The sequence below is a fragment of the Schistocerca cancellata genome, chromosome 2 (genome assembly GCF_023864275.1).
Source record: "Schistocerca cancellata isolate TAMUIC-IGC-003103 chromosome 2, iqSchCanc2.1, whole genome shotgun sequence".
NCBI lineage: Eukaryota > Metazoa > Arthropoda > Insecta > Orthoptera > Acrididae > Schistocerca > Schistocerca cancellata.
Genome location: NC_064627.1, coordinates 1,139,672,646 through 1,139,700,279, shown reverse-complemented (window position 1 = coordinate 1,139,700,279; position 27,634 = coordinate 1,139,672,646). Strand labels below are relative to the sequence as shown.

The following is a 27,634-nucleotide window of genomic DNA, read 5'->3' as shown; positions in this document are numbered from 1 at the left end:
CGTGCGCCGCGAACGCCGCTGAACCCGCCACTCCCCTTGGGGAGAGGGTGGCCCAACCGCGCCCGGTACCCGCGAAGGTGTCTCGACAGCAGGGACAGTGGGTGAAGCATGTAACACCTGGGGTGTACCTTGCGACGCACCAGACTCCCCACTGCCGCTACACTCCGAGGCAGCAGCCTGAAGACGGCTGACCGCGGCCATCAACACGCTCAGCTGTTCGCGAACAGTGGCCAGCTCCTCCTGCGTCCGTACACAGCAGTCACACATCCTATCCATCCTAAGGAAACAATTTACTGAAGGGAGTCAATCAACCTTTAACTAGACTGCTAATTCACTAAAGGCGGCTGCTTATTCACTAAACTGTGGTTGCTAGCCACTTCTTGTAGAAAACAATGAAAATAGCACTACCTGTCTCTGGACTGTACTGAAAACAAACTCTAGCACTACTGGCACTATGGTTGACTACAGGGACTCTCTCTTACTGTATTCAAAACAAACACGAAATCTATGGAACACTATTAAGAGCACTCGAAAATTAAAGCTTCCTAAAAGCAAATACACACGGAAGAAGAAGTGACAAGAAAAATACAGTTAATACTTAAATTAAGGTAGCTCGCTGCACAGCAGACGTGAAGCAGGCGGCAGTTACGACGACACTGACACTACTGGCACTATGGCTGACTAAAGGGACTCTCTCTGACTGTATTCAAAACAAACACGAAATCTATGGAACACTATTAAGAGCACTCGAAAATTAAAGCTTCCTAAAAGCAAATACACACGGAAGAAGAAGTGACAAGTAAGAAAAATACAGTTAATACTTAAATTAAGGTAGCTCGCTGCACAGCAGACGTGAAGCAGACGGCAGTTACGACGACACTGACACTAATGCAGGTACTTTTGATGGTTGATGGGTTTAATGTGGACAAACGCTTACATGGAGCCATCAGAGCGGAACTGGTCATCATCCGTGAAGGTGTTGAGCTGGGTTGAGGAGGAGTAGCGGAAGCAGGTAGAAGAGGAGGTGTTTATCTTGTGAAGGAATGAGAATAGGATGTCTTAGCCTTGAGACCAAATTGTGATGGTATCATCAATGATCCTGAAATAGACCAGGGTTTTGGGAGGATAGGGAAGTTGGCTCTAGATGGACCATAAACATTTTTGCATAGGAGGGTGTCACGCTTTAACATGAGCTGGAGGTTAGGTTAAACTTTTGGGATGGGATCATTCTGGCACAGCTGATTGCTGGAAAAGGCAGAGCAATGGCAGAGGGCCATTTCAAGGGAGTTAACATGGTTCATAAGAACAGCAGTGGAATCTCTGCCTGAAGGTTAGGCGGTATCTGATTGGAGGCTATTTATGTCAATCCTTTCTTCTGCTGAGAGATTTGTAATCGAAGGAATGGACCTGGGAAAGCATTGTGAGGCCAAGATGTAAATAAATAATTTTTGTAGGTTACCAGGGGATGGTCAGATGGAACTGGGGAGTGTTAATTTTGGATGGTGGTATGAGTCCAGAGAGACTGGGTTCAATGGTATTAGATTGGCGTTATTTGGAGGGGTTGGCAGCAAAGAAGTCTTTACACCAGGTTTGTGAGGGACAGGGACTGGAGGAATCAGAACATCTGATTTTCAGTTTGGAAGGGCATTAGGGAGAAGTTGGGTGTTATTTCACGATTTAGGCAGCATTTGGAGAACAGAACGTGAGGCTGTTTCACCCAGCGAAAGGGATACGTTTTCGAACTGGTCCAAAAATATGGGGCGGTGGCCCATCGTGGAAGCGATGGAGTTGGGGAAACGGGAAATATAGGAGATGGTTGAGAAGGAAACACAATAAGACGGATAAATATACGTAGAAATGCGCAAAAATAAGAACAAACACGTTAAAACACGACATGTTAAAATACTAGAAACACCCCCAAAAACGCGAAATAGAGTCCAGAAACGCAGGGAAAAGGACGGAACGGATTAGGTATGAGACAATGAGTGTGTTGGGATTAGGGAAGAAAAAGGTACGACTGAGAACATGGCTCACATGTTCGTCTGACACAGTGAGGTATGGAAAATAATACACGAAAATACGTGAGTATGAGAGGAAATGAGATCAAGAGGAGTAATCATAATCATCAGAGGTAAGAACTTCGGACATAAAATGCTGCCCCAATAATCCGTGTGCTCACATGGCCTTGCACCATTAAGATCATTCATAGTGTGGTTTGGATGCCAGCGCATGTGCTGTTTGGAAGGCGAGGAAAAACCACAGGAAAGAAGTTGGTGAACAGACATTAAGACGAATAATGCTTTAGAGAATAATTGCAAACAATTAACTCATTCTATTTTTGCATGAAAAACAGCTGTCAGGCAAAATCAAACAATAAAATGGCCACGTTGGAATATGAACAATATTATAAAACGAATAGACCGATACCCACTGTATAGATGGCATGTTGAGTTGCAGGCAGGAATGATGAAAAGGTTGTTAAACACTTGAGCTGTTGACCAAAGCTTTCTTCAGAAAGTAAGACACACATGCGCACACACACACACACACACACACACACACACACACATATACACTCACTCAAACACACAATCATGCACATCCCATGGACTCATGACAGCTGTCTATAGTTGCTACAACAAAAATGAAACTCCGTCATGTCGAACAAAAGCAGCAGGAAGAGGAGGGGTGGGGAAGGGTGAGGTATACATGGTGCTGATTGGGGGAGGGGGGTGGCTGAGGGGAGGGGGTTCGAAATAAGTTGGTACTGTCTGATGGAGTGTACATGTACTAGATGCTGTCAGGACAAGGCTTCCAAGTACAGTGCTGAGAGGTTGTGAAGGAGGAGAGAGTAGATGGAAATGGAGAGTGGAGAGAAAGACCAAAGAAGGGGAAAAGAAATGTTTGTGTATTGCCAGGGAGCAGTGTACAAAAAGAGTGAGGGTACATGAGCTGGGAGGACGTAGTACGACAGAGAAGGCAGAAACTGTTGGGTGGAGGCTATGGGCCCAGTGGGTTACCATATGCTGAGGCTGGGATGATTTCAGGAGAACATTTTATAAGGATACTTCCAATCCATGTAGCTCAGAAAGAGTCATGGTGCAGGGAGGAGTCTAGATCAACTGGAAAGTGATGCAGAAATTGAAATAAAGTATCTATGTTCTAACACAGTGCGACAAACATCCCTGAAATCGACTCCCTTGAATTCCAGCACCTGAAGAACACTCCAAAAGTTATCCAACCTGCTTAAATCCTACTGCCACCTTCGAGCACCAGCATTCAGTCCCTATTCAACCTGCAGTGTTCCTCCTCGCCAAACCAGCATACCACCCAGTAATTGCATAATTGATATTTCGATTTTGCCACATAATCCAAAACTCCTTACCAACACTTCCCAAACTTCATAGACCAAACAATCCAAGAACATGGTTGTTAACCTTCTACCAAAATCCTGAGCCACAGAAGTTTCTGTCCTACCCAAAGTCTCCAGTCACAGCCCAACACCCAAATTTAACCACGCTGGACTTGTCAAAGACCTCTGGCCTTCTCCTGATCCCTGCAGAATAAACATTTCTTTGTCTCCAGTCCCTCCAACCAGAGGCAATCTAATGTCAACATTGAACCCTGTACCTTCCTGTTCGTACATCGAATTGTGTTCCTCCCCTTCTGCCACCTAACGACTCCCTGGTCACCTTCCAGAATCACCTTACCTAAAACCTTGCCTCACCATCCTTCCCCTGGTCCTTTCCTAAGAAAACCAACCATTCAGCAGAAGAAATACACAGCCTCAAATCAGATTTCGACCTAATCACCCCACAAGCAGACAGACTTCTGCCTCACAGAAGTACTCTGAGAATTCTCTAGAAGCACTGTCAAAGCGATCCAATCCAAGTAGTCCAGCATAATCTCCAATCTGTGCTTAAAGTCTTAGAACCCTCACAGAACCTCTTTCTCGATTCTGAAACCCTACTCTTATGCTGTGACACCTCACACACTAATCTTATACATGCTCCAAAAGTCCACAAGCCCAGAAATCCTTAACACGCGATTGAATCTGGTTCTTGTGCGCCTATTCAAAGAATTTTGGCCCTCACTGACCAACACCTCCAACCAACTTCCTGAAATCTAGCCTCCCACATCAAAGATTCCAACCACTTCCTTCACTAAGTCTCCATCATTACCACTTCTTTATATCGTGGATCTGTAGCCATCACAGTTGATGCCACTTCACTACACGCCAGTGTCCCTCTTGCTGCTATTGAACACTCCCTCTTCCAGTATTCTTCAGACACCAAACCTCATTCCTTATACACCTTGCTGACTGTATCCTAATATACAACTACTTCTCTTTTGAAGGATAGTTATTCAAACAATCTGGTTCTTGTGGTCCTATTCAAAGAATTTTGGCCCTCACTGACCAACACCTCCAACCAACTTCCTGAAATCTAGCCTCCCACATCAGATTCCAACCACTTCCTTCACTAAGTCTCCATCATTACCACTTCTTTATATCGTGGATCTGTAGCCATCACAGTTGATGCCACTTCACTACACGCCAGTGTCCCTCTTGCTGCTATTGAACACTTCCTCTCCCAGTATTCTTCAGACACCAAACCTCATTCCTTATACACCTTGCTGACTGTATCCTAATATACAACTACTTCTCTTGTGCAGGATAGTTATTCAAACAAATCCATGGCTAAGTGATGGACATATACATTAAACCTTTCTACCCAGTCATGTTTTTGGTCTGTCTAGAGGAAACCTTTCTATCTCGAAAAACCACAAAACCTGGTCTCTTTCAGGTTAATTGATGATACTTTCACAATGTGGTCACAGGGCTAAGACAACCTATCCTACTAGAGAAGCTGAACATCTTGTCCCCCATCTACTTTACCTCGTCCTCCTCAATGCAGCGTCCCACATTCCTGGATGTTGACCTCCTCCTCTCTGATGAATCCATTCTCACATCTGTACACATTAAACCAGCCAACCAGAAACAATGTCTGCATTTCGACAGCTGCCAAAACTTACACACCAAAAGATTCATCCTGTGCAGTATGGCAACCACGGGACAGCATATCTGCAGTGACGAGAACTTTCTCGCCCACTATGCTGAAGGTCTCACAAAGACTTTCACAGGCAGATCCTCAGACCTATCCAAAAACAGATTTCCTGTGCCATAACCCACGTACCTTAATACACTCACCAATCCAAAGAGATACCTGTAAAGGCGCACTCCCTTCATCATCCAGTATCACCACAGACTGAAACAGCTGAACCACATATTGCACCAGGGCCCTTATTATGTATTACCATTCCCTGAAATGAGAGATCCAGACTCCTTTGCACACCTCCTAATGTGCGCTTATGTCGACCTGCCAGCCTCCTGAAGCTACACACAATTCCAGTTGTTTGCCAAATAGGTTGCATCCTTGTGGAAGATCCAGCTGCAAGACCTGCCCAATCCGCCCACTCGGCACTTCATATTCCAATTATTTCATAAACTTACTCTACCTCATCAGTGGCTGAGACATCTGTGAAGGCATCTGTCCCACATACTGCATAGCTTATTGCATTAATTTAAATACCAATCTGACACTTGCCAGGATGAATGACCACCACCAGATTCTGACCAAGTGTAAAAAGTTTTGCCCTATGGCATGTAGCTCAACATGACATATCTTATTTCAATGACACCTTCACAACCTGAACATTTGCATCCTCCACTATACTATCAACTTTTCTGATCTGCTCAGACAGGAGTTATCCCTGTAGTACACTATCCATCCGGAAATCACCCCAGGCTCAACCTACAGTAATGAACTCTCCCCACACTCTCCACCCAAAAGTCTCTGCCTTCCCCTGTCCTATTACTTCCTCCAAATTCACCCATCCCCCCTCATTGTGCACTGCTCTCTGCCAGCACACGCATTGTTATTTCCACCTTCTGCCCTTCTACTTATCCATTCCCCATTACCCACCACTCGCCCCCCCACCCCCACCACCACGTCACAGCTGGTCCTGTGATCATCTAGTCCTTGTATGGTCGGCCAAGCAGTGCCAGTTTCGTCCCCCTCCTCCAGTAACCTGCTTTCCCTCACCCTTCCCCACCCCACCCTATAATGCACCTCCCATTCAACATGACGCAGTTGCAAACTGTCCAGTGGTCTTGTGTGCATGAGGTACACTTGCTTGCATTGTTCAAAAACTCAAATGCCTAACAGTCTTTTAGTTGCCCCTGTCTGCATCACATCATATCATATCATCTTTACAATGAGTAGCTGTGTACTTCTTCACAATACTGCTGTTACTTCAACATGGACTTTGCATTGCTTCATATTAATCTAGTTGATAACGCAGCACAAATGGTTTGTAATGTTCCAAAAAGTTTAATTTCATCTCTTTCAATATGAGAAATAGTGATAAATGCCAGAAAGAAATTTGAGTGTTAGCTCTTGGTGGACGAAAGAAGCACAACATAGATTTGTGTAGGAGTGCGACATGACCAGCTGCAGGACCAAATAACTATGCATTTCAGCTTTGGTCGATAAGTATTATAGCGAAGCATGTGGCTGTACAGGTAGTAAAACCGACGGTAAGAAGGTATTTATTAGCAACTGACTATAAAAATAATAATGTACTAATTGCTTTTGAAAAAATTTCACTGCACATACTATTGAAGGAACACCAGATATGTGTGATAAGGTAATTTAAAATCTGTCAAAGCTCCTCCATAAACAATACAACCTTCAAGGCGAAGGGAGAGGAAATAAACACAGTGGAGGTAAAAGTAAAAACTTTTTGTTTACATGAGAGAATACTATAACTGGTGCTCCAGTTGTTAATGGAACAAGTCATTCACCAAGTCCAATAATTATAATATTCATTAACACAAGAAAATTATTACAAATGTGTCATCTCTAGTAAATACACTATAAATATGATCATACCAAATTAGTCTTCCAGGTAGTACTAATTCATTTGTAATAGGTATTATAATTGGGGTTTTTAATAAATCTGCCCAAGCTCCCAAAAAACTCTAAAGTTAACAAATGTCTTGATGCTTCATAAGTATAATTTTTATAACACTATTCCTTGCTTTCCTAAATTAGGCTGTCTACCGAATTGTAACTGTAGACTTTAATTGTGCAAGTGTAAATTTCCAATGTAAATTTTCAATTGGGACCAAAAGAAATTATTAAACTGAAAATATTGCAGGTTGTTAGTCTTTTTAACTAGAGTTCCTAAAAAAGGAGATTAAAGTAGATGTTAACTTTGATACTAGTGTTGAGCTTTTAGCTGGATTTGGTAGAATGATATTTATTATTTATCATTTAATGCCTATTGATTAAAAATTTTCTGTACAAAACACAACTAAAAGTGAAAATCTAATCTGTATACAATAGCATAATGTAACAATAAATTAGTAGTACTATAATTGTTATTAAGGTTTAGGGTTACTGTTTGCTTTGCGCTCCTAACTATACGGAAATTAATTTTGGTAAGAATCGTGGAAATATTGGTGATCAGCAAAATGATAGTAAGGATAGTATTATTATACATTTAATCGTTGTTTCACACTTACATTTGAGAAAAATTAATGTATGAAAAATATTTTTTCTTTGACTACAAAGACTATAATCACACTCAGTACTGAGGATACAATAAAGTAGAATTCTCAAATACTTCTCTTGCAGTTTATAATCCTAAGCTTCTAATTGTAGAGTATGCTACAAGTTATCACAGTTATCTTCCATTCAAACCGTCTAAGGCCTTCATAGTAATTCTGAGAATAGTAACAGTAAAGATAAACCTTCTTAATGAAATACAATAAGTTACAGCCATAACTGGGGTGATACTTCACATTGTTGTTAACGTTAGGCAGTTGATTCATCTTGATGTTATTATAAGATCAAGGATTCAGAAATGAACTGAAACATCTGTAATTGTAAACAATAGTCTATTATTGGTGGTTTTTTTCCCAACTTACTTGGTATGTTATTTGAGTCAATAGAAAGGTTAGTAAAAATTTATTGATGACATACTTTGAAATATTAAACATTTAATTCATAATTCAGTTATTATTTTGTTGTTGTTTGAGGATAGAATGATGAATGATATTATATCTGTAATTCTATTCAAAGTCCAAATTGCTTTCTGCCATGCCCTCTATTAATTTTTGTTGTGTAATGTATAAAATATTTTATTCGTTTGCATTTCTTAAATTTATATGACATCTTTATATTTGTAAGATTTTCTGTTTTCTGGTAGCTCAAAATTTATTTATCCATCATTGTTAACTAAATATATTGTTATAAGTTTTAACATATTAATATTAATTGTTAGTTTAATTAAACACTTATCAAAATATGTTATCTTATTTGTTGAAACAGAAGGTAATTTTAATTAAATGGTTTGTATTATAAAGTTTTATAATAAATACCATGAATTAATTAATGTAATAACTATCTGAAATAATCCATTTCATTAACTAATTCAATGTATTTATAGATATAAACGTAGTTGTTACAGAAAGTTCTATTTTTATTCTTACTTTACTACATACAGGGTGTCCAGAAAAGGGCTCCCTGATTTCAGAATTAAATATCTCGAAAACAAAGATCGATAGAGGAATGCAATAAACGGTATGTTCATTATAAAAGCTGTAAGAAGTTTATACAGCAGTTTGAAATAATAGTTACAAAAACTGCTAACACATGGCGCTGTACGGTGTACAGCTCATATCAGCATACATAAGTGAAATAATCGTATGAAAACAATCTTTGCAAACAATCACATCACAATGTTTTCAAAATGTTCACCATTGGCGCTACAGAGGCGGCGCAAACGAAGAATGAAATTCGCCATCACATTTCGTAGTGTCTCAACCGAAATGGATTCACATGCCACAGAGATTGCCGATTCAAGCTCGTCCAGTGTGGCGGGATGCTTCGGGTAGACCATGTCTTTCACTATGCCCCACAAAAAAAGTCACTGGAAGTCAAATCCGGCGAATATAGAGGCCAATCCATGCCTGCACCAGTAAATTTGGGATATTCCAAAGCAATGACTCGATTCCCGAAGTATTCCTCAAGAAAGCGAAACACTTATTCGGCCTGATGTGCTCGGGCTTCATCTTGCATAAACCATTCAGTACCTGGTCGATCCTCTAACGTTTGCTGTGTGGCGACAAATTGTTCCAAAATTGCAAAGTAACGTGCACCAGTGACCGTTTCTCGAATGAAAAAAGGGCCAATAATGCCTCTGCTGCATACTGCAGCCCACACAGTAACTTTAGGAGAATACAGGGGTTTCGCTTCACACCAATATGGCTTTTCGGAACCCCAAAATCGCCAGTTCTGCTTATTCACGTATCTAAGTTTGTCTTGCTTATTTCGACACACTGTCAATTCATACTCCATTAGATCTTTTTCTAGGTCTAGTTTGTATCACAGACAATCGAACATCAGTTACCCTTCGTCCATCTCCCATCACTACTTAGCTTAATTTGCCATGGTAATTTAAATTTCGCAAAAGTCACGTCATACCTCAAATTTTAGATTCTATCTTATGCACTTGGTTTCCTGTCGATTAAGCCTACAAAGTTTCTTTGCATCAGTCCTCGAATTGTTAAAGTGTTTCCATCGCCTTGTTTTGTTCACTCTTCCTAAATACACAAATTATCAACTCTTTCTGTACCTTGCCATTGTCCTATCAGAATACTGATTATTGCTGTGTTACTGATTATTTTTGTTTTACTAATTAATATTCAAACCCACTGTCATACTTCCTCTGTTGAGTTCTTCTGGATCAAGAGCAACCAGAAAGAAACAGTATCCAGAATACTACTTATGGGAGAAATAATTACTGATTATGTCTTTTCTTCATTATCAAAGTTTTTTAATTACAGTACACCTCCGAAGATTGTGGAAAATCGTGTCTGCGTAATGGAGTCTTTTTGCGTACCTTCTTTCTCGGTCCGGAGATTTTCACTTTCTTTATCTAATCGAATGGAGGCTGTAACCTTGTTCCACATGTTCTGGAGCAAACTGAAACAGATAAATTCTATTCCTTGGTTCTCAACTACTGCCGGCAAAGATTTATTGAGACAGAGTCAAACGCTTTCTCACAGTTTGAATACCCCATACAGTATTGTAACTAATATTCGTCACCTCTTCGTAAAACATTGTGTACAATCTTTAGGCTATTATTGCTCTATACTCACTTATAAAGCCACCTATATATATCCATAAGATATGTTCTACATAAATTGTAAGGATGCTTGTAAAACTCTTGTATATCACTAACAAAAGATTAACGGGCTTGTAATTCTTCATACCTCTCTTGCTCCTTTCATTGTGAATCACATCTACTACACGGTAGTTCCAGCTGTCTGATATCGTCCTTAAACAGTACAATTCCATGTATCCAAGTTTTCTTCCCGTGCTTTTGCTTTTTCTACTATTGTTCCGTCATTTCCAGAGATATTTTCTTCTTTCAAGATGCCAGATTTCTCTCAATTTTTCATTCATTTTCACTCTCTGTTATCTGAGTGATCCTTTCCTTAGTTGCACTCCATGGCTTTTTGAAGAAATGTTCAAACACTTTTCCTTATGATCCCCAAGTTCCTCATGACAGAGACGTCTGATAGCTTGGAGTGATCTCAAAAACGAGCGCCCGTTTCATTTTCCTCACATTACGCTTGTTATCGTTTGCCTCCCTTAAAATCTCATTACTTTTATGAACATTTTTGTTTAGTTCACTTAATTCTGTCTCACTTCTGTTTTATTTTCTTCTCTTCAAGAACTGTCATCCCCTCGCAAACTGTGCTTTGTCCCCAGAATAGTTGTTTCATTTGTTCGTCTTCTGAACAAGAAAAATATGTAACTGTTCCCCAACTAACCTTCTTAGGCAGTATTAATCATATTTTCGGTACTAGTATACTTTACATTCTTTAATAAAGGGCTCGGGTAAGTAAGTAACTTTACATTCATTAATAACGGGCTCAGGTAAGTAACAACGCAATTGTGCAATTATGGGTGGATCCATAGTGGAGTACAAGTTTGTTGGTTGTGTATGTAGCATACTGAAGGAGCACAAGTCAGTTAAAATATTGAGAAGACTCTAAAAACAAGTAATTCAAGAATAACATATGCCATATTGGCTTAATACATTAACGAATTAACCCAAACATGTGATTGAGTACAATTTTTTGTAACACAATTAAATATGCCTTAAGACAAAAAAATTACAAAAAAAAAGAATGACGACGCACCACGAAGGAACTTTCCGCATGGCACGGAAATCGGAAGAAGCGAAGAATATCTGTTGACAAACAAATTATTACAACTTCACAAAAGGTGGCTGATTTATTGAAGAGAATGTGCTTCACAAATTCAGCAAGTCAGTAACAATCACTGATTGATAGAGTTGTTGAATGTCTTCCGAATGATATCGCGCCAAATTCTGTCCAGTGGCAAAGTTAGATTGTGATATCCCAAGGTGGCTGCAGGGCCCTGCCATAATGCTCCAAACGTTAACTGGGGAGATACAAGTCAACCTTGCTGGCAAAGATAGGGTTTGGCAAACACAAGGTGAAGCAGGAGAAACTCTCCCATGTGCGGGCAGACATTATCATGCTGGAATGTAAGTCCTGGATAGATTGCCATTAAGGGCAGCAAAACTGGGTATAGAATATTGTCGATGTACTGCTGTGGTTTAACAGTGCCGCGAATGATAACCACAGTGATCCTACCCTAAAATGAAATCGTTTTCCAAACCATCACACCCAGCTGTCAGACAGCATGGCAGGTGACAGTCACTTTGGTAGCCCACCGCTGCCTTGAGCGCCCCCCATACGCATCTTCGCTGATTGTCGGCATCTGGAATCTTATTTACTGCAGTAGAGTTCTCTTCAGTGATGAGGCCCACTTCGAACTGAGCCCCGATATCTGAAGACGTATCGGACAGCGTCGGGATATCAACCTCATTGTCGCCCGCCATATAGCCAGATTTTAGAGGTGCTACTGCATTTCATACATGTGCCCTTCTACACAGGGCGAGAGTATCTACCGCATGCTAAACCCTGCCTTCACCAGAAAGGTCGCCGGACCTCTCCCCGATTGAGCGTGTTTGAAGCCCAAGATTTGGTTGATGTAATGCGCGAGTTGAACAGAATTTGGCACTGTAGTCCTCAGGAGGACATCCCTCTACCACTCAACACCAAGCCTAATAACTGCTTCAGTGAGGGTCAGAGGAGGACCAACGCGATATTGACCTGCTCAGTTTGTGAAGCTTCTTCTCCTCCATAAGTCATCCATTTTTGCAACGGAAATCATTTTTGGTTCATACATGTACCGATTTCAGTGCCATTCCGTCGTGAGACCCCGTTTTTTGTCTTAGAGTGTACATTCATAGCGGTTAGGATGCGACTGCAGAGTGACAAGTATGTCTGTGTACGGCAATCAGATTATGTTGTACTATTATTTATTTCAAGCTTCTGCTTCCAGTCAATTTTTATTTTGTGCTTAATACAACATAATGCAACGCGTTTCGAACATGTTCTGTTCATGTTCAAGAGTTTGTATATACATACATGGAGAAATGTTACTTAAATATAAACAGTCTTAAAGTAGATTAATCTAGAACACTTTGTTTTTTACTGTAACTGGTGGTGTGGCATTTGGGGGGAAGGAGGGGTGGCAGTGTGTATGTAGAAAACGAAGTCAGTGATGTCTTCTGCTGGTTTTCTTCTTTGTTGCTGACTATGTATATCACAGCCTGTGTCGGATGCAGATAGATTTGCATCAGTTATGTGTTACGAAAATAGTGTGACAGTTGATCACTTACAATTACATCATCTTGATGCTTCACTTGCATCACAGGTGTAATGGCGGAGCTGTTGGTTGACATTACACTATTGCACATTACATTTTGTCATTGATTGCCACTGCACAAATTGCTTCGATGTTATACACATAACACAAAATGGCGGACTGTAGCATGTAAGTCTGTATCGATTATCGAGGTTTTGTATCGATATTCTTGGTTCTAGTCAATTATTTACATTGACATTTCTTGAATCTATTGAGTTAGAACTGGCTTAAAACTGCTGAAGAATTTTGAGTTCTTGAATACGGTTATTTCGTTAAGAATGTTATCTCCATGCTTTGTGTTACGTATGAAAATTTCCATTTCTTCCATGATATCCATTCTTTTAATTTTTCCTATTTTGTGTAAAATTTTGAGGTTGTCTTCGATTTTCAAAGGGTGGCCTGTATCTTTAATGTGAGTTGCTACTGCTGTTTGTAACTCAATAGATTCAAGAAGTGTCAATGTAAATAATTAACTAGAACCAAGAATATCGATACAAAACCTCCATAATCGATACAGATTCACATGCTACAGTCCGCCATCTTGTTGTGTGTATAACATCGAAGCAATTTGTGCAGTGGCAGTCAGTGATAAAATGTAATGTGCAGTAGTGTAATGTCAATCAACAGCTACGCCATTACACCAGTGATGCAAGTGAAGCAGCAAAAGATGATGTAATTATTAAGTGCTCAACTGTCATACAAAAGCCTTTCACACTATTTTCGTTACACATAACTGATGCAAATCTATCTGCATCCGATACAGGCTGTGATGTACATACTCAACAAGGAAGAGAAAAACAAGCAGAAGACATCACTGACTTTGGTTTCTAGACATACACGGCCCCCTCCTTCCCCCCCCCCCCCCCCCAAATGCCACACCAGCAACTACAGTAAAAAACAGAGTGTTCTAGATTAATCTAGTTTAAGACAGTTTATTTTAAGTAACATTTCTCTATGTATGTATGTATGTACAAACGCTTGAAGCTGAACAGAATATGATCGAAACGCGTTGCATTACGTTAGATTAAGCATAAAATAAAAAGTGACTGGTAGCAGAAACTTGAAATAAATAATCATCCCACACAGTCACGGTTCACAAACATAGCCATTATGGCTGAAAATAATTATGTTGTACTATTTTTGTACTCTGTATCAGTTGCTGAATTAACGTGTTGTCTTTTCCTTGCAGCTCACCCGAAAGTCCGCCTTTTCATAATGCAGGGTGGTCTCCAGAGCTTGAACGAGGCCACGTACCATGCGGTTCCATTGGTGGTCATCCCGGTCTTCTCTGACCAGCACCACAACGCTGCAAAGATTGCACAGTCACGGATTGGCGTCAGGTTGAATATTCAAGACGTCACGAAAGACACATTTCTGCGTTCCATACGTACGGTTCTGGAAGACACGACGTAAGTCAAAGTAATGTTTTATAAGCACTACTGCCAATTAAAAATTATCTTGTACACAGACCAAAGAAGTTTTGCGTCACTTCGGTTCCGAGAGTTATGGAACCTGTACAGAAAATTGGAATTGAGATCAACATAAACATCATTTTCGCCCTTTATAGCCTATTGCCCATGAAAACCACACATTGCATGTTGTACCGCCATACAGCGAGACCTACAGAGGTGATGGTCCAGACTGCAGTACACACCGGTACCTGTGATACCCAGCAGCACGTCCTCTTGCATTGATGCATGCCTGTATTCGTCGTGGAATACTATCCACAAGTTCATCGAGGCACTGTTGATCCAGATTGTACCATTCCTCAGTGGCGATTCGGCATGGATCCCTCAGAGTGGTTGGTGGGTCACGTCGTCCATTAATAACTCTTTTCAATCTATTCCAGGCATGTTCGACAGCGTGCATATCTGGAAAACATGCTGGCCACTCTAGTCGAGCGATGTCGTTATCCTGAAGGAGGTCTTGTACAAGATGTGCACGACGGGGACGCTAATTGTCGTCCATGAAGACGGATGCATCGCCAATGTGCTGCCGATATGGTTGCACTATCGGGCGGAGGATGGCATTCACGTATCGTACAGCCGTTACGGCGCCCTCCATAACCACAAGCGGCGTACGTAGGCCCCTCGTAATGCCACCCCAAAACAGCAGAGATCCTCTACCTTGGTGCACTCGCTGGACAGTGTGCCTAAGGCGTTCAGCCTGACCTGTTTGCCTCCAAACACGTCCACGGCGATTGTATGGTTGAAGGCATATGAGACACTCATCGGTGAAGAGAATGTGATGCCATCTCTAGACTTCTGCGCTCATAGGAGGAAAAGTAAGTTTTATTGAATGCTACACTACAGAGGTCAAATAGTCCCCCATTGGGATCTCCGGGCAGCGACTACTCAGGAGCACGTCGTTATCACGAGAAGAAAACTGGCGTACTACGAATTGGAGCGTGGAATGTCACATCCCCTAATCGGGGATGTTGGTTAGAAAACTTAAAAAGGCAAATGGATAGGTTAAAGTTAGATATAGTGGGAATTAGTGAAGTTCGGTGGCAGGAGGAAAAAGACTTTTGGTCACGTGAGTACAGGGACATATATATATATATATATATATATATATATATATATATATATATATATATGAAGATGAACAGATAGAGAAAGTGTATGAGGATATTGAAAGGGTAATGCAGTATGTAAAGGGGGATGAAAATCTAATAGTCATGGGCGACTGGAATGCAATTGTAGGGGAAGGAGTAGAAGAAAAGGTTACAGGAGAATATGGGCTTGGGACAAGGAATGAAAGAGGAGAAAGACTAATTGAGTTCTGTAACAAGTTTCAGCTAGTAATAGCGAATACCCTGTTCAAGAATCACAAGAGGAGGAGGTATACTTGGAAAAGGCCGGGAGATACGGGAAGATTTCAATTAGATTACATCATGGTCAGACAGAGATTCCGAAATCAGATACTGGATTGTAAGGCGTACCCAGGAGCAGATATAGACACAGATCACAATATAGTAGTGATGAAGAGTAGGCTGAAGTTCAAGACATTAGTCAGGAAGAATCAATACGCAAAGAAGTGGGATACGGAAGTACTAAGGAATGACGAGATACGTTTGAAGTTCCCTAACGCTATAGATACAGCAATAAGGAATAGCGCAGTAGGCAGTACAGTTCAAGAGGAATGAACATCTATAAAAAGGGTCATCACAGAAGTTGGGAAGGAAAACATAGGTACAAAGAAGATAGCTGCGAAGAAACCATGGTTAACAGAAGAAATACTTCAGTTGATTGATGAAAGGAGGAAGGACAAACATGTTCCGGGAAAATCAGGAATACAGAAATACAAGTCGCTGAGGAATGAAACAAAGAAGTGCAGGGAAGCTAAGACGAAATAGCTGCAGGAAAAATGTGAAGACATCGAAAAAGGTACGATTGTCGGAAGGACAGACTCAGCATACAGGAAAGTCAAAACAACCTTTAGTGACATTAAAAGCAACGGTGGCAACATTAAGAGTGCAACGGGAATTCCACTGTTAAATGCAGAGGAGAGAGCAGATAGGTGGAAAGAATACATTGAAAGCCTCTATGAGGGTGAAGATTTGTCTGATGTGATAGAAGAAGAAACAGGAGTCGATTTAGAAGAGGTAGGGGATCCAGTATTAGAATCGGAATTTAAAAGAGCTTTGGAGGACTTGCGGTCAAATAAGGCAGAAGGGATAGATAACATTCCATCAGAATTTCTAAAATCAATGGGGGAAGTGGCAACAAAACGACTATTCACGTTGGTGTGTAGAATATATGAGTCTGGCGATATACCATCTGACTTTCGGAAAAGCATCATTCACACAATTCCGAAGACGGCAAGAGTTGACAAGTGCGAGATTTATCGCACAATCAGCTTAACAGCTCATGCATCGAAGCTGCTTACAAGAATAATATACAGAAGAATGGAAAAGAAAGTTGAGAATGCGCTAGGTGACGATCAGTTTGGCTTTAGGAAAAGTAAAGGGACGAGAAAGGCAATTCTGACGTTACGGCTAATAATAGAAGCAAGACTAAAGAAAAATCAAGACACTTTCAAAGGATTTGTCGACCTGGTGCAAGCTGTTCGAGATTCTGACAAAAGTAGGGGTAAGCTATGGGGATAGACAGGTCATATACAATATGTTCAACAACCAAGAGGGAATAATAAGAGTGGACGATCAAGAACGAAGTGCTCGTATTAAGAAGGGTGTAAGACAAGGCTGTAGCCTTTCGCCCCTACTCGTCAATCCGTACATCGAGGAAGCAATGATGGATATAAAAGAAAGGTTCAGGAGTGGAATAAAAATACAAGGTGAAAGGATATCAATGATACGATTCGCTGATGACATTGCTATTCTGAGTGAAAGTGAAGAAGAATTAAATGATCTGCTGAACGGACTGAACAGTATAATGAGTACACAGTATGATTTGACAGTAAATCGGAGAAAGACGAAGGTAATGAGAAGTAGTAGAAATGAGAACAGCGAGAAACTTAACATCAGGATTGATGGTCACGACGTCAATGAAGTTAAGGAATTCTGCTACCTAGGCAGTAAAATAACCAATGACGGACGGAGCAAGGAGGACATCAAAAGCAGACTCGATATGGCAAAAAAGGCATTTCTGGCCAAGAGAAGTCTACTAATATCAAATACCGGCCTTAATTTGAGGAAGAAATTTCTAAGGATGTACGTCTGGAGTACAGCATTGTATGGTAGTGAAACATGGACTGTGGGAAAACCGGAACAGAAGAGAATCGAAGCATTTGAGATGTGGTGCTATAGACGAATGTTGAAAATTAGGTGGACTGATAAGGTAAGGAATGAGGAGGTTCTACGCAGAATCGGAGAGGAAAGGAATATGTGGAAAACACTGATAAGGAGAAGGGACAGGATGATAGGACATCTGCTAAGACATGAAGGAATGACTTCCATGGTACTAGAGGGAGCTGTAGAGGGCAAAAACTGTAGAGGAAGACAGAGATTGGAATACGTCAAGCAAATAATTGAGGACATAGGTTGCAAGTGCTACTCTGAGATGAAGAGGTTAGCACAGGAAAGGAATTCGTGCGGGCCGCATCAAACCAGTCAGTAGACTGATGACCAAAAAAAAAGTTCTAGGGGACTGATGACCTCAGTAGTTAAGTCCCATAGTGCTGATGAACAAAAAGAAAAAAGAAAGAAATAGGAGCGCAGGTAAGCTACTACGAACAGCATAGTGAACGCATTATTGTAGCCAATATAGGCACGAACCGCACGCCTACCCCTGCAGGACAAGTTTCCATACCAACTAGCTCCTCAGATGACGAACAGGTTGAAAGAATGTATGATGAGCTAAAAGAAATCATTCAGATAAAAAGGGGAGACGAAAATTTAATAGTCATACGGGACTGGAATTCGATAGTAGGAAAAGGAAGAGAACCAAAGTAGTAGGTGAATATGGAATGGGGTAGGTAATGAAAGAGGAAGCCGTCTGGTAGAATTTTGCACAGAGCATAACTTAATCAAACCTAATACTTGGTTCAAGATTCATGAAAGAAGGTTGTATACATGGAAGAGGCCTGGAGACACTGGAAGGTTTCAGATATATTACATGATCGTAAGACAGAGATTTAGGAACCAGGTTTAAAATTGTAAGACATTCGCAGGGGCAGATGTGCAATCTGACCACAATCTATTGGTAATGAACTGTAGATTAAAACTGAAAAAAACTGCAAAAAGGTGGGAATTTAAAGAGATGGGACCTGGATGAACGAAAAGAACCAGAGGTTGTAGAGAGTTTCAGACAGAGTATTAAGGAACAAATAACAAAAACAGGTGAAAGAAATACAGTAGAAGAAGAACTGCTAACTTTGAGAGATGAAATAGTGAAGGCAGCAGAGGATCAAGTAGGTAAAAGGACGAGGGATAGTAGTAGGTAGAAAGACGAGGGGTAACTGAAGAGATATTGAATGTAATTGATGAAAGGAGAAAATATAAAAATGCAGTAAAAGAAGCAGGCGAAAAGGAACGCAAACGTATCAAAAATGAGATCAACAGGAAGTGAAAAATGGCTAAGCAATGGAGGCTAGGGGACAAATTTAAAGATGTAGAGACATATATTAGGTAAAAGATAGATACTGCCTACTGGAAAAGTAAAGAGACCTTTGTAGAAAAGAGAACCACTTGTATGAATCTCAAGAGCTCAGATGGGAAACCTGTCCCAAGCGAAGAAGGAAAGTGGACAGACGGAAGGCGCGTATAGAGGGTCTATACAAGGGCGATGTACTTGAGGGCCATATTTTGGAAATGGAAGGGCACTTAGATGAAGATGAAATAGGAGATATGATACTGCGTGAAGAGTTTGACAGAGCACTGGAAGACCTAAGTCGAAACAAGGCCCCAGGAGTAGACAACATTCCATTAGAACTAGTGATGGCCATGGGACTGCCAGCCATGACAAAACTCTACCATCTGGTGAGCAAGATGGATGAGACAGAGGAAATACCCTCAGATTTCAAGAAGAATGTAATAATTCCAATCCCAAAGAAAGCAGGTGTTGACAGGTGTGAAAACCGCCGAACTATCAGTTTAATAAGTCTCAGATGCAAAATACCAACACGAATTATTTACAGACGAATGGAAAAACTGGTAGAAGTCAACCTTGGGGAGGATCAGTTGGGATTCCGTAGAAATGTTGGAAGACGTGAGGCAATACTGACGCTACGATTTATCTTAGAATATAGAATAAGGAAAGGCAAACCTACGGTTCTAGCATTTGTAGACTTAGAGAAAGCTTTTGACGAAGTTGACTGGACTACTGTCTTTCAAATTCTGAAGATGACAGGAGTCAAATACAGGGAGCGAAAGGCTATTTACAATTAGTACAGAAACCAGATGGCAGTTATAGGAGTCAAGGTGGGTGAAAGGGAGGCAGTGGTAGGAAAGGGAGTGAGACAGGCTTTTACACTATCCCCAATGTTATACTAATCTCTTTATTGAGCAAGCAGTAAAGGAAACAAAAGAAAAATTTGGAGTAGGAATTTAAAACCATGGAGAAGAATTTGAAACTCGGAGGGTTGCCGATGACACTGTAATTCTGTCAAAGACAGCAAAGTACCAGGAAGAGCAGTTCAGCGGAATGGACACTGTCTTGGAAGGAGGATATAAGTTGAACATCAACAAAAGCAAAACGAGGATAGTTGAATGTAGTCGAATTAAATCAGGTGATGCTGAGAGAATTAGATTAGGAAATGACATACTTAAAGTACTAGATGAGTTTTGCTATTTGGGGAGCAAAGCAACTGATGATGGTAGAAGTAGAGAGGATATAAAATGTGGACTGGCAATGGCAAGGAAAGCGTTTCTGAAGAAGAGAAGTTTGTTAACATCGAGTATAAATTTAAGTGTCAGGAAGTCGTTTCTGAAAGTATTTGTATGGAGTGTAGCCATGTATGGAAATGAAACATAGACGATAAATACACTCCTGGAAATGGAAAAAAGAACACATTGACACCGGTGTGTCAGACCCACCATACTTGCTCCGGACACTGCGAGAGGGCTGTACAAGCAATGATCACACGCACGGCACAGCGGACACACCAGGAACCGCGGTGTTGGCCGTCGAATGGCGCTAGCTGCGCAGCATTTGTGCACCGCCGCCGTCAGTGTCAGCCAGTTTGCCGTGGCATACGGAGCTCCATCGCAGTCTTTAACACTGGTAGCATGCCGCGACAGCGTGGACGTGAACCGTATGTGCAGTTGACGGACTTTGAGCGAGGGCGTATAGTGGGCATTCGGGAGGCTGGGTGGACATACCGCCGAATTGCTCAACACGTGGGGCGTGAGGTCTCCACAGTACATCGATGTTGTCGCCAGTGGTCGGCGGAAGGTGCACGTGCCCGTCGACCTGGGACCGGACCGCAGCGACGCACGGATGCACGCCAAGACCGTAGGATCATACGCACTGCCGTACGGGACCGCACCGTCACTTTCCAGCAAATTAGGGACACTGTTGCTCCTGGGGTATCGGCGAGGACCATTCGCAACCGTCTCCATGAAGCTGGGCTACGGTCCCGCACACCGTTAGGCCGTCTTCCGCTCACGCCCCAACATCGTGCAGCCCGCCTCCAGTGGTGTCGCGACAGGCGTGAATGGAGGGACGAATGGAGACGTGTCGTCTTCAGCGATGAGAGTCGCTTCTGCCTTGGTGCCAATGATGGTCGTATGCGTGTTTGGCGCCGTGCAGGTGAGCGCCACAATCAGGACTGCATACGACCGAGGCACACAGGGCCAACATCCGGCATCATGGTGTGGGGAGCGATCTCCTACACTGGCCGTACACCACTGGTGATCGTCGAGGGGACACTGAATAGTGCACGGTACATCCAAACCGTCACCGAACCCATCGTTCTACCATTCCTAGACCGGCAAGGGAACTTGCTGTTCCAACAGGACAATGCACGTCCGCATGTATCCCGTGCCACCCAACGTGCTCTAGAAGGTGTAAGTCAACTACCCTGGCCAGCAAGATCTCCGGATCTGTCCCCCATTGAGCATGTTTGGGACTGGATGAAGCGTCGTCTCACGCGGTCTGCACGTCCAGCACGAACGCTGGTCCAACTGAGGCGCCAGGTGGAAATGACATGGCAAGCCGTTCCACAGGACTACATCCAGCATCTCTACGATCGTCTCCATGGGAGAATAACTGCCTGCATTGCTGCGAAAGGTGGATATACACTGTACTAGTGCCAACATTGTGCATGCTCTGTTGCCTGTGTCTATGTGCCTGTGGTTCTGTCAGTGTGATCATGTGATGTATCTGACCCCAGGAATGTGTCAATAAAGTTTCCCCTTCCTGGGACAATGAATTCACGGTGTTCTTATTTCAATTTCCAGGAGTGTAGTTTGAACACGAAGAGACTAGAGGCTTCCGAAGTGTGTTGCTACAGAAGAATGCTGAAGTTTAGATGGGTAGATCACGTAACTAATGAGGAGGTACTGAATAGAATTGGGGATAAGAGGAATTTGTGGCACAACTTGACTAGAAGAAGGGATCGGTTGGTAGGATATATTCTGAGGCATCAAGGGATCACCAATTTGGTACTGGAGGGCAGCGTTGAGGGTAAAAGCATAGAGGGAGACCAAGAGATGAATACACTCAACAGATTCAGAAGGACGTAGGTTACTGTAGGTACATCGAGATGAAGAAGCTTGGTCTGGATACGGTAGCATGGAGAGCCGCATGAAACCAGTTATCAGGACCACAAAAAAAAAATGGTTCAAATGGCTTTGAGCACTATAGGACTTAACATCTGTGGTCATCATTCCCCTAGAACTCAGAACTACTTAAACCTAACTAACCTAAGGACATCACAGACATCCATGCCCGAGGCAGGATTCGAACCTGCGGCCGTAGCGGTCACGCGGTTCCAGAATGAAGCGCCTAGAACTGCACGGCTACACCGGATGGCTATCAGGACCACAGCAACAACACTACAGAAACGTCTCTTCCGCATGACACTATTTTGCAGCACAGTCACGAGGTCACTTTAGCTAACGGTCAGGACGTTCTACCAAACGTTCAGCTTCTCGATGGCATAAATCCGCTCCAGGGCTTGTCATTGTGTGACAAGAACAGTGATGTTACTCGTTACAGTGACACTGAATTAGAGTTACTGAACACAGATTTCAGGAATGCCATCACCGAGGAAGACGAAGTAAATATTCCAGAACAACTGACAACGTAACTTAAAAGTAGATTATCGGTGTGGGAAGCAGTTTAGATAACTTAATAAAGGCAAGGCTTCCGGTTCAAACTGTATGCCAGTCAGGTTCCTTTCAGAGTATGCTGATGCAATAGCTCCATGCTTAGCAGTCAGGTACAGCAGATCGGCGCTCTACGGAGGATCACCTAGAGTTTCCCATCGAAATAATGTGATGAGATCTTTGGTCTGATTCGCCACATGCGGACGGGCATTGTCTTGCAGCAAAACGATGCCCTTGCTCAACATCCATGGACTGTTGCTTTGATTCTGGCATGACGTAGGCCCCCCTTGTCTCATCGCCCGTAACAATTTGGCTTAAGAAATCATCACCGTCGTTGTGGTACCGCTCAAGGAAAGTCAATGCACTGTCTAAACGTTTGGTTTTGTGCACATTCGTCAAAATTTTCGGTACCCAACGTGCGCACAATTTTCGGTAATGCAAGTGCTCGGTCTCAATGCCATACAAAACACTACGAGAAACATAAGTAAAGTCGTCCCGCAAGGAGGAAATCGTAAAGCGTCTGTTTTCTCACACCTTATTGTCCTCTTCCTGCACCAAACTTTCATTAATGACCAAAGGACGCCCACTCCGTTGTTCGTCATGCACATTTATGCCGCCATCTTTAAATGCTCTCACCCACTTTGTTACCATTCCATCACTCATAACGTTTTCTCGATCACTTTCAGGCCTTTAGCACTAAAAAATCTTGTAACAGTTCGTACGTCACAGTCGGCGGGGCTCACGATTATCGGAGGCATCTGAAACACTCAGTACACAACGTAAACAAGCAAGAATCAGACTGTAATTGCGTCGGTGCGTAGATTAAGGTGCAGGCTTTCATGTAAAAATAAAATTATTCAGATATCTTAGCACGTCTTTTTTTATAAATTTCAAAACGGTACTTACTTAAAAAACACGCCTCGCAGCTTACTGGCTGGGAGGTACCAGGGTTGAGGAGGTTGATTTCTTCAGGAAGCTCCTGTTGCGCATTTCTATATCCATGATTGCTTTCTATCGTGGGAGCGGTCCCCAATTCCTGGGGACAGTATGGTAAACCTCTAGAACCGAAGTTCTAGAAAGCCCATACCGTCCTCAATCAATGCCGAACCTGCAGCGCGTCAGCTCAGCGGGTGGCCCATAGGTGAGGTGGTGCCGTCGTTCGCAGTCCCTGTGGAATCAACCAGTGTAGCCTAAAGGGTCCTCAGCACCAACCCTTGCAGCTTCCTCTAGCTGGGAGACCCACTTAAGTCACTTTTAAAGTTGCCAATCGTTCTGCTGGTTCTCCTACAGTTGTCATGTTGTTGATGTCATATCCGCTGCTTCCAGTCGTCCTCAGCGTAGACACTGATTCCGGCGTCGGTGAATTCTCGAGGATATTAATTCAGTCTCTCAGTATTCTATTCAGCGTTAACACTTACAATTCGCTTGCTCTTATACTCTACATATTGTCTAACTTTCTGGCTACCTTGGTCACGAGGTGCTATTTTTTACTTAGTGTACCAACACCGTTTACTTGACTCCTCAAATCTTCGTAGGCTGGGCACTCTAGAACACTATGGTCTCGTGTACCGATGTTGCCACATGATCATGTATTTTTCGAACGTTTCTTTATCTTCTACACTACTGGCCATTAAAATTGCCACACCAAGAAGAAATGCAGATGATAAACGGGTATTCATTGGACAAATATATTACACTAGCACTCACATGTGACTACATTTTCATGCAATTTGGGTGCATAGATCCTGAGAATTCGGTACCCAGAACAACCACCTCTGGCCGTAATAACGGCCTTGATACGCCTGGGCATTGAGTCAAACAGAGCTTGGATGGCGTGTACATGTTCAGATGGCCATGCAGCTTCAACACGATACCACAGTTCATGAAGAGCAGTGACTGGCGTATTGTCACGAACCAGTTGCTCGGCCACCATTGACCAGACGTTTTCAATTGGTGAGACATCTCGAAAATGTGCTGAGCAGAGCAGCAGTTGAACATTTTCTGTATCCAGAAAGGTCCGTACAGGACCTGCAACATGCGGTCGTGCATTTTCCCGCCGAAATGTAGGGTTTCCCAGCGATCGAATGAAGGGTAGAGCCACGGGTCGTAACACATCTGAAATGGAACGTCCACTGTTCAAAGTGCCGTCAATGCAAACAAGAGGTGACCGAGACGTGTAACCAATGGCACCGCATACCATCACGCCGGGTGATAACGCCAGTATCGCGATGACGAATATACGCTTCCAATGTGCGTTCGCCGCGATGTCGCCAAACACGGATGCGACCATCATAATGCTGCAAACAGAACCTGGATTCATCCGAAAAGTGACTTTTTGCCATTCGTGCACCCAGGTTCGTCGTTGAGTACACCATCGCAGGCGCTCCTGTGTGTGATGCAGCGTCAAGGGTAACTGCAGCCATGGTCTCCGAGGTGATAGTCCATGCTGCTGCAAACGTCGTCGAACTGTTCGTGCAGATGGTTGTTGTCTTGCAAACGTCCCCATCTGTTGACTGAGGGATCGAGACGTGGCTGCACGATCCGTTATAGCCATGCGGTTCAAAATGGCTCTGAGTACTATGGGACTTAACTTCTGAGGTAATCAGTCCCCTATAAATTAGAACTACGTAAACATAACCGACCTAAGGACATCACACACATCCATGCCCAAGCAGGATTCGAACCTGCGACCGTAGCGGTCACGCGGTTCCAGACTGTTACGCCTAGAACCGCTCGGCCACTTCCGCCGGCTACAGCCATGAGGATAAGATGTCTGTCATCTCGACTGCTGGTGAAACGAGCCCGTTGGGATCCAGCACGGCGTTCCGTATTACCCTCCTGAATCCACCGATCCCATATTCTGCAAACAGCCATTGGATCTCGACCAACGCGAGCAGCAATGTCGCGATACGATAAACCGCAATCGCGATAGCCTACAATCCGACCTTTATCAAAGTCGGAAACGTGATGGTACGTATTTCTCCTCCTTACACGAGGCATCACAACAACGTTTCATCAGGCAACGCCGGTCAACTGCTGTTTGTTTAAGAGAAATCGGTTGGAAACTTTCCTGATGTGTGCACGTTGTAGGTGTCACCACTGCCGCCAACCGTGTGTGAATGCTCTGAAAAGCTAATCATTGTGTATCACAGCATCTTCTTCCTGTCGTTTAAATTTCGCGCCTGTAGCACGTCACCATCTTGGTGTAGCAATTTTAATGGCCAGTAGTGTGTAAATATTCATAGTACGTCCATGGCCTGTCAGAAAGTAAATCAGGCATCTGAGTGGACTTACATGGCTCATAATCTTTGGAAATATGCACTACACCTTATGATCTGTTGTCTTGTAGGAACACTCTCTTTGACATTCAGCCGCATTCTGCAATTTTAGCTCTGTTTGCTTGCTGTGTCCTGAGCCGTAATTTCTGTCACACTCTCTGCATCCGTGATAATATTGTTCTGTGCAGGTACAAGGATAACATGAAGAGGCTGTCGGCCGTGTTCCGCGAGCACAGGGCGGACTCCCTGGAGCGGGCGGTGTGGTGGGTGGAGTACGTGATCCGCCACAGGGGGGCCCCACACCTGCGCAGCGCTGCCCTCGACCTGCACTGGTGGCAGCTGCTGCTGCTCGACGTGGTCGCCTTCCTGCTGGCTGTCGCCGCCCTCACACTCTACGTCGTCTACTTCGTCACGCGGCGGGCAGTCTCCTTCTTCAAAGGCAACAAACAGAAGCAGAAGCAGAAGAAGCAGTGATCAACTGAAAGTGGATTCCGTCAAATCTTTCATTAGGAACCGCAGACTCACCAATATTTCAAAATGTGTGCTTCTCTGAGGATAATACTTCAGGAATCACAGTCTATACCATCAAGTTATGAAGAAGTTATTTCATGTCATTGCAACAGTATTCTATTTATATTTAGATGTAGTGTGTTGGATTGTATTGGAGTCAGTCGACTGTAGGAGCATAATTCCAATTCCAGTCCTCATTAGAATAACATGTTATTAATTTAAGTGGATTACAATCATGTGCATTTACAATGGACAGAAATAAAGTTTTAACGATCACCCATTTCCAGACAAACGGGTAAATCGTGATACACATTATGTAACCTTCCCCTCACTTATCGACCTTAATGACAGTGAAAAATTAAACCGCATGCACCTAATGGAAATTTGGGAAAAGCAATCGTCACCGAAGTTAATTTGTCGGTAAAGAGGGAGGAAAGGGTTACATCTAAATGAAAGGAAAAATGCAAATGAAATTGGTGGAAATTAATTTTGAGAAAGGGGTAAAATTAATAAAGAAACTAAATGTGTGGTCGTTACATTAACAATTAATTGGCGTTAATTAGATATTTGAGATTTGGGGGAAATTACGGTCGCCAGTCCTATGGACAACTACTACAATAACTGAAAATGAAAGATTAATGCACATATAATTAGCACTAAAGGCGTGGCAACTGAAGCTTGACACTTGTTGTGTGAAAACTGAATGTTTGTCAGAAGTAATAAGTTTCGCTACACTCTGACTTAATTTAGCAAAATAAAACCGGAAAATTGAAAGTTAATTTAGTGACTGAAATTAATAGTGAACTTTGTTTCTGAAGCACTACGAAATTCAATAAAATAAGGCTAGTCTTGGGCTTCCTCAATAATCATTTCAAAAGCTACTTGAATCTACGCAATTTAGAAATAAGAGATTTAATTTTGAACTTGAATTAAATGGTTCGGAACAATTAGCAATAGTAAAATTTAGTACGTACCAAGCTGAGCTGCAGTCAGAGGTAAGCTAAAATATGGTAACAAAACTCGCACTCTCAATTTCTGCTTGTGTAATCTAAATATAGTAGCCAGCTATGAATACTTAAACTGAACTTTGAAATTAAAGCAGTGAAATGCAATGATATTACTTTAATGATGGCGTATGAATTTCAACGACACTCGGGTTCATTCCAGAAAAGGAAGGGACCGTGCTTGTTAATGCAATTGGGACAATGAGCAACAAAGGTTCATGCTATGTTGCT

General features: G+C 42.5%; 1 protein-coding gene across 2 annotated transcripts in view; it reads left to right on the top strand.

The window, feature by feature from the left end:
- The window catches only part of LOC126163173 (UDP-glucosyltransferase 2-like), a 188,681-nt gene extending 161,276 nt beyond the window's left edge, over positions 1-27,405 (top strand). For both annotated transcript variants that reach the window (XM_049920122.1, XM_049920123.1), the window contains exons 6-7: positions 14,068-14,287; positions 26,078-27,405. In XM_049920122.1, coding sequence (XP_049776079.1) covers positions 14,068-14,287; positions 26,078-26,363 — 506 coding nt within the window. In that variant the 3' untranslated portion in view covers positions 26,364-27,405. The remainder of the gene's footprint in view (positions 1-14,067; positions 14,288-26,077) is intronic.
- The last annotated feature ends 229 nt before the right edge of the window (positions 27,406-27,634 follow it).